Source organism: Cetorhinus maximus, chromosome 4 (genome assembly GCF_964194155.1).
Source record: "Cetorhinus maximus chromosome 4, sCetMax3.hap1.1, whole genome shotgun sequence".
In the NCBI taxonomy this organism is placed as follows: domain Eukaryota; kingdom Metazoa; phylum Chordata; class Chondrichthyes; order Lamniformes; family Cetorhinidae; genus Cetorhinus; species Cetorhinus maximus.
This window is the reverse complement of record NC_135882.1, coordinates 9,900,625-9,908,901: the sequence shown is the minus strand read 5'-3', so window position 1 is coordinate 9,908,901 and position 8,277 is coordinate 9,900,625. Positions and strand designations below refer to the sequence as shown.

Sequence of the window (8,277 nt, the reverse complement as noted above, 5' to 3'; positions counted from 1 at the left end):
ACTGTGAATATCTGCAAAGTTCACACACACAAGGGGCAGAATTTTCTGAGTGTTGGGTGGGCCGGTCGGGAGCGGAGCCGATCGCCACCTGTGATCAGCTGTGCGCCACCATTTAACTTGGGCGGGCAGTAGAGCACAGAAATCTCCCTGAGGCACAGAACTGCCTCAGGGAGATTAAGTACATAATAAAAGTTCATAAATAATAAAGTTTAAAATTATTTAGACATTCCCCCTCATGCGCAAGTGTCACATGAGCTGGGACACGTTTATGAATTGTGCAAAAATTTATTTATTTAGTTAATAAAACCTTCAGGAAACCTCATCCCGCTCGTGGATGAGGTTTCCTGAAAAATGCAAAGGCCGCTTGGGCTCTTCGCCTGCCCACCAACCTTAAGGTTGGACGGGTAGCATTGATAACTACTTGAATTGGTTTTTTAATGGTCTTAATAGGCCATTGACAGTTTGACGGGCGTGCAGCCAGTGAACGTAATTTCTAAATGACGCGCGCTGACGTCAGGATGCACGCCTGACGTCACCACGTGTCATTTTACGCGTCAGTGTGCCGGGCCGACCCCCGCACGCTGATGTCAAAATTCTGGCCAGGCTGTCCAGTAGATGTAGCTGTAGCTGTATAGCAGGAGCCCTAGTCAACTTTCCCTAAACTAGGAGTGCTCTACCACAATTGAGATCAGTGAACCGGGACTGGGCTCCAAACCCAAAGACCTTCCTGGGCAACTTAGTTCACAAATAAAAAGAGATTTCTCTGGGCGACTGGAATGACTCGTGTTTTGCTTTCAGAGGACTAAAGCAAACATTCTCCAGAATCACTACGACAAACAATCTGCAAATGCTGCAGTAGAATGTCAGGCACTTCTTTTCGCTATTTGAATTCACTATCACCCCATTAAAACAACTGCTATACATATTTAAAAACACAATTAAAATAATTTGTTCAAATAAGATGTGAAATATGTACCTGTGCATAGGAGCCAATGATATGGCTTTGAATTTCATCCATTGTGTCTGTCCCATAGGAAACGGTGCCCAAGTGGAGGCGCTTGAATACCATCTCATTCTGTGTAAGGGTTCCTAATATAAATACAGCAGAGAGAAAAAAAAGTATAGGTACAACAAACTGTCTAAATTCACCAACAGTTTCATTTTACATTTCAATAAGAAACTCGCACTTAAACTTGAACAATGATTCACTTATCCAAATAACTGTTTGTTGTAATATACACCAGCTCCAATAATGTATTGTTTACATGATGAATTTCAATTTTTTTTTTAAACCGATCACTCATGGATTGAATATTTAATAAGGATTTATCAATGTACTGCTGTAATATTTAACTAGCTTTCTATAAAGTTTATAGGCAAATATATTCAATTTCAAATTGACGAGGAGGTGGTGGCATCATGGTAACGTCACTAGATTAGTATTCCAGAGGTCCAGGCTAAATGTTCTGGGGGCAGGGGTTTAAATCCCACCACGGCATCTAGTGAAATTTAAATTCAATTAGTAAAATCTGGAATTGAAAGCTAGTCTCAGTAATGGTGACCGTGAAACAATCATCGGTTGTGGTAAAATCCCATCTAGTTTACTAATGCCCTTTAAGGGAGTGTTATGGACAGGAGGGGGGTCAATTTAAACAGCCCCGGTTTCTCCTCTTGCCACCCGTCACTAAGCAGAAAGGTGTTTTTGATTTGCTTCCCCCTTTATAAGTGACGGTGATTTCCCAACCCCTTAAGTTTTGGTGCATTGCAATTTTCTATTAATCACCCCACAGCAAACTCGAGATAGAATGAGCTCAAAGAGTTAGTTTATTTGCGCACACAAACGCTGGAGCAGGGGTAGCAACTTTGCCTCCTTTGCACTCACAGTATAAGAGGGATAGAGAAAAGAAAGATTGTGGTACAATGCAGTATTCCTTCACGGAGGTCAGCAGTCTGAAAACTAATGCTGTATAATTAAATTTTCCTGTGGAGTTGACTTCACATGAGGAGACTGATTCATCTCTGCGTGCCTGTCTTGTAGGCAGTGGTACAGAAGTTCCAGTAGAAACACTGCAACGGGGACAGATAGTCAATCTGGGCAGGGCCCCTTTTCTGTGAGGCTGCTTGTAGATGGCAAAATGGCAGACTGAGTTTGCAGTACAGAAAGGCAATATAACTGGTTCCACCAGCTAGAGGTCATGTCACATGACTCCCACTTCTTCACAGTGTCTTTGACAATGGGTATCCCCTGCTTGGGCTCTCCAGATGGTTAAATGTTCCAACCATTAAGACTTGAAAGGAGGATTGCAGGGTCCTTTGTCCCAGCAGACGGATAGGTTCCAGTTGGCCAGCCTGGCTTATGAAATGCAGATGGCCTCTGTATAGTTCTCTTTGAATTTAGTTTCTATAGCCCACAGGGGGTTGTTAGTGTCTCTTCAGGGATAAGGAGGTGCAAGCTGCTGCTATACTGCCATGGTAGCTCTTTTTGTTTAAGGGTCACAGAGAGACATAGCTTTAGCAATTTTAAAAGGTCTTTGTCCAGTTTTTAAAATTTTAAATATAGCCATGAGGCTATCTATAGGCATTTTATAAAAACGTACAGTGTGAGGTTTTAGTCCGCTCACAGGGAGGAAATCTGCCATCTTTACCCGGTCTGGCATACATGTGACTCCAAATCCACAGTAATGGTCTAGCGAGCCACTCAGTTCAAGGGGTGGGCAACAAATGCTGGCCATGCCAGTACTGCCCACGTTTCATGAAAGAATAAAAACAAATTATATACTGAATGACTGAAATGAATCTTATATGAACCAAGAACAGTAATGCAGAATTATAAAAGAAAGGGAAAAACGGAAGTTGAGTGCCCAAGTCAAAAAATTTGGGCAGTCATCATCTCTTTCAGCAGGTGTAAAGGAACTATCATATTTTTCCTGATATCACTGTGGGATACTTTAAAGCAGGCTTATGTTTGTGTGTGTGTTTGTGTGTGTGTGTGAGAATAATTTAAGTAAATTGCAGATTGTTGAGACTGCAAGGTCTGAATCATCAAAGGGGACAAGTGCAAAAAGTAAGTATCTGAAATGCTAATGGACAAGCTAAGTGAAATGGAATTTGCATGTTTAGGTAAGGGGAGAGGCTGTTGGCTTTTCAAAGGGACATGGTAGGTAAGATAAATAAGGCAAAGTTATTACATTTATTTTTTCCCAAAAGTACCATAATGACAACATGAAAGATTTTTATATTCTGGGAAAAGTAAATTCCAAAGAAAGGTTGAAACAATGAAATTTACAGATCAAAATGGAAAAATACATTTAAAGAAAGATAGAAAGCTGTATGGGGTGAGATCTTGAATGGTGCACTGTGTGAAACACTTTTTTTATTCATTCATGGGGTGTGGACGTTGCTGGCTAGGCCAACATTTATTGCCCATCCCTAATTGCCCTTGCTCAGAGGGCATGTAAGAGTCAACCACATTGCTGTGGGTCTGGAGCCACACGTAGGCCAGACCAGGTAAGGACAGCAGATTTCCTTCCCAAAAGGACATTATTGAACCAGATGAGTTTTTACAACAATCGGCAATGATTTCGTGGTCATTAGACTTTAAATTCCAGGTTTTTATTGAATTCAAATTCCACCATCTACCATAGCGGGATTCAAAACCGGGTCCACAGAGCAATACCCGAGGTCTCTGGATTACTAGTCAGGTAAAAATACCACTAGGCCATCGCCTAGAGGCAAAGCCCTCTAGCCACCCTGGACAAGTTTGCTGTTCCAGTAGCCAAGGTTGTGTTAAAAGCCTTTGGCGCTTCACTGCCAAGTGAGAGCGAGAAAGCTGTGAAATACCTCCGTTATAGGAACTTGTACTTGTGGTAATCTTGCTGGATGTTTTATAGATTACAAATCTATTTTGAACTGTTGCCTGAAAGGGATGTGTAGTTGGGAGCCAAGTAGAAATTTCGGGAAATGTTATAAGGCTAAATAACTGTGTAATTGTAATCTTGTGTGTGTTTAACATTTCCTTTTCTTGTGTCAATAAATGTTTTAATTTAATCTCTAAAGGTGGTAGTGGACTCATTACTTCTGACTTTAGTGCACAAACATTCTCGCAATAAATACAAGCTGCAAAATTGTTGCCTGGCCAAGTTTCCTTTTGTGATTTGGTCAGCCTGCAAATACCACCTGCCATATCATAACATTGGCAGCAGCTGCAATACAGCAGGCAATAATTTCATTAAGCCAAGGTGAAAGCAAATTAAATCCTATTTTGGAAAATAGGTGAAAGGCTTTGATTCTCCATGAAAGAGGAAGTGTTACTAATTATGTAGAATAACAATAACATTCATAGATCTGTTGTACTTCCCGTGCCCTGGATAACCATTTGTACAGGAAGTGTCGTCAGTTGCAGTAGCTCGAGGTAAGCATGCAGGGAGAGGGGGAATGGGTGACCACCAGACAGTCAAAAAGAAACAGGCAGGGAATGCAGGAGCCCTCTGAGTGCATCCCATTTTCCAGAGAGAACGAGAGGAGTAATCTCCGGATTACTCTCACTTCCATGCATGAGTATAGAAATAGGAGGCTAAAGCAGATGAATGAGTGGCTGAAAAGATAGGGCAGGGGGAGGGCTTTAGGACCAGCTCTGGAGGACATGGGGCCTCTACAGGCCAGATGGGGTGCACCTAAACAGCGATGGGACTGAGTTTCTTGCTGGGTGCTTTGCTAGTGCTATTAGAGAGCGTTTAAACTAACTTGGCAGGGGTGTGGGAACCTGTAAATAATGTGAGGAATACCAAGGTGCACAGAATACTGGGAGTGATAGATAGCACTTGAATAAGGGATAGTAAGTTAATAGTTGGGTCAGAGTAAAGGAGAAAGTAATGAAATTTAAATCAAGGTTACTGTGCACGTATGTGAATGCGAGTGTGGCAAATAAGATTGTAAGCTACAGGCGCAAATTGCCATGTGGAAATATGATGCTGTGCCTATAACAGACATCTGGCTCAAAGAAATGTAGGACTGGCTGTAAATATCCCTGGACACAAGGTGTTCAGGAAAGACAGGAAAGAAGAAAAGGGAGAGGGATAGTGACATTGATTAAAAAGAGCATCGCAGTGTTGGAGAAAGAGGGTGCCCCAGAGGGATCGAGGACAGAGCCTATTTGGCTAGAGCAAAGGAACAAAAAAGGTGTAATTGCATTGCTCAGTGTAGTTTATAGGACACCAACTAGTGGGAAAGATGCAGAGGAACAAGTTTGCAAGGAAGTTACAGAGAGGTGCAAAAATTATAGAGTACTTACAATGCAGGGCCTTAATTATCCAAATATAGACTGGGATAGTATTAGTGTAAGGGGCAAGAAGCAAGAGTTCCCAGAGTGTGTTCAGGAAAATTTTCTATGTTTCCAGTCTGACGAGGAAGGAGGCGCTGCCACACCTGGTTCTTGGGAATGAGCGGGGCCAACTGAATCAAGTGTCAGTAGGGGAACAGTTAGCAGGCCGTGATCATTATATCATAAAGTTTATGCTGGCTATGAAAAAGGACAAAGAACAATCTAGAGTAAGAATAGTTAATTGGGGGAAAGTCAACTTTAATGGGCTAAGAATGGATCTGGGCCAAATAAATTGAAGTCAAAGGCTGGCAGGAAAAAGGGTAGTGGAACAATGGGCTACCTACTAAGAATAGAAAATTTGGACACAGCCAAGGTATATTCCCTCGAAAGGGAAGGGTAGGGCAAACAAATCCAGAGCTCCTGGGATGACAAAAGAGATAGAAATTATGATAAAGAAGAAAAAGCTAGCTTATGACAGATGTCAAGTAGGAAATACAATGAAGAACCAGGCTGAACATAGAAGGTTCAAAGGGGAGTTGAAAAAGCAAATAAGAGAAGCAAAGTGGGAGTATGAAGAGAGGCTGGCAGCCAACATAGGGAATCCCAAAGTCTTCTGTAGGCATATAAATAGTAAAGTGATGGTAAAAGGGGGAGTGGGGCTGAGTAGACACCAAAAAGGAAATTGCATTGAGGCAAAGGGCATAGCTGAAGTATTAAATGAATACTTTGCATCTGTCTTTATCAAGGAAGATCCTACCCAGGCCATGGTGAAGGAAGAGGCAATTCAGGCACTTGAAAGGTTACAATTGATAAGGTGGTGGTTTTAGATTGGCTGTCTGTACTTAAAAGTTGATATGATTTCAGGACTGGATGAGATGAATCTAAGGATACTGAAAGGAGTGAGTGTAGAAATTGCGGAGGCATTGGCCATAATTTTTCACTCTTCCTTAGGCTCAGGGGTGGTGCCAGAGGACTGGAGAATTGCAAATGTTAGACACTTGTTCAAATCAGGGATAAGCCCAGTAACGACAAGCCAAACGATTCAACTCAGCTTTGGGGAAACTTTAAGAAACAATAAGTCGGGACAAACTTAATAGTCACATGGACAAATACAGGTTAATTAAGGAAAACCAGCATGGACTTCTTAAATTTAATTTCATTGAATTTAACTAACTTGCTGGGGTTTTTTTTTAAATAGAGGCAACAGAGAGGGTTGATGAGGACAATGCTGTTGATGTGGTGTACATGGACTTACAAAAGGCATTTGATACAGTGCCACACAACAGGCTTGTAAGCAAATTAAAACTCCTGGAATAAAAGGTACAGTGGCAACATGGATATGGAATTGGCTAAGCAACAGGAAACAGAGAGTGGTGGTTAATGGATGCTTTTCGGGTTGGAGGGAGGTTTGTAGTGGAGTTCCCCAGGGCTCAGTGATGGGACCCTTGCTTTCCCTGATGCATATTAATGACCTAGATCTTTGTGTATAGGGCGGTTTCAAAATTTGCAGATGATACGAAACTTGGAAGCATTGTGAACCCTTAAGATGATAGTGCAGAACTTCAAAAGGACAGACAAGTTGGTGGAATGGATGGAAAGGTGGCAGATGAAGTTCAATGCAGAGAAATGTGAAGTGATTCATTTTGTTAGGAAGAGCGTGGAGAGACAGTATAAAATAAAAGGTACAATTCTAAAGGGGATGCAGGAGCAGAGGGATCTGGGGTATATGTGCAGAAGTCATTGAAGGTGGCAGGACAGGTTGAGGACAAAGAGGCATAGGGGACATAGAGGACAAAAGCAAGGAGGGAATATTAAACTTGTCTCGGACACTGGTTCAGCCTCAACTGGAGTATCGTGTCCAGTTCTGGTGCCACACTTTATTAGGGAAAATACAGAAAAGATTTACAAGAATGGTTCATGGGTGAGGAACTTCAGTTAATGAAGATGGATTGAAGAACTTAGGACTGTTTTCCTTTGGAAAAAAGATGGCTGAGAGGAGATTTGAAAAAGAGGGATTCAAAATCATGAGGGGTTTTGGACAGGGTAAATAGGGAGAAAGTATTTCCACTCATGAAAGGATTGAGAGCGAGAGGGCACAGATTTAAAGTAATTAGAAAAAGAAGCAAAAGTGGCGTGAAGAAAAAAACTTATTCATGCTGTAAGTGGTTAAGGTCTGGAATGCACTTCCTGAATGTGTGGTGGAGGCAGGTTCAATCAAAGCATTCAGAAGGGAATTGGACTGTTATCTGAAAAGGAAGAGTGTGCAGGGATACGGGGAGAAGGCGGGAGAATGGCACTTAGGGAACTGCTCATTCACAAAGCTGGTGCAGGCACAGTGGGTTGAATCACCTCCTTCTGTGCTATAACAATTCTATGGTTCTGTTAATTGTAAAAGTGGCTACCAATTTTGCTGTTTCAGCATCCTGCTTTTGAAATATCTTTGAGATATTAATTCTCTTTCCTTTTTTTTTACTGGGGTAAAGTGAGGAGCTGTATCTTTCACTGTTTGAACTTTGGTCACCAAAATAGCTTGTAAACAATTTCCACCACCCCACCCCCACCCCCACCCTAATCAAAGTGAAGACCAAGGCCACATAATTAAGACAGTTAATTAACTAACAGCTAACTAACTGTCATAAATACAATTAGAAGCAGGTCCTTGAAGATTCAAGAGTTAAGAATTTTTCAAATGCATGATGGTGAAATAAAACAACGACAGACAGGAGAAATAAGCGGAAACTAAATCTCTCAGCTTCCCAATGCCGCAATATTTTTTTAAGATTCTCCTCTCCCCCTGTAATTCTTTAGGTCGGTTTCACATTCCCACTTGGATAGAAAGCAATAGATAGATAGCAATGTCACCTGAGTCAGAAGGTCATTGACTGAAGCCCAATTCAACACGACAGCACATAATCTAGGTCGACACTTCAGTCTAAAATAGGGGGGTCAATTGCACT

The 8,277-nt window shown here is 41.7% G+C and overlaps 1 protein-coding gene across 3 annotated transcripts in view; it reads right to left on the bottom strand.

The window, feature by feature from the left end:
• atp9b (ATPase phospholipid transporting 9B) overlaps positions 1-8,277 on the bottom strand; it is a 272,096-nt gene that overhangs the window by 70,832 nt on the left and 192,987 nt on the right. For all 3 annotated transcript variants that reach the window (XM_078539908.1, XM_078539909.1, XM_078539910.1), the window contains exon 14: positions 977-1,089. In XM_078539908.1, the coding sequence (XP_078396034.1) occupies positions 977-1,089 (113 nt within the window). The remainder of the gene's footprint in view (positions 1-976; positions 1,090-8,277) is intronic.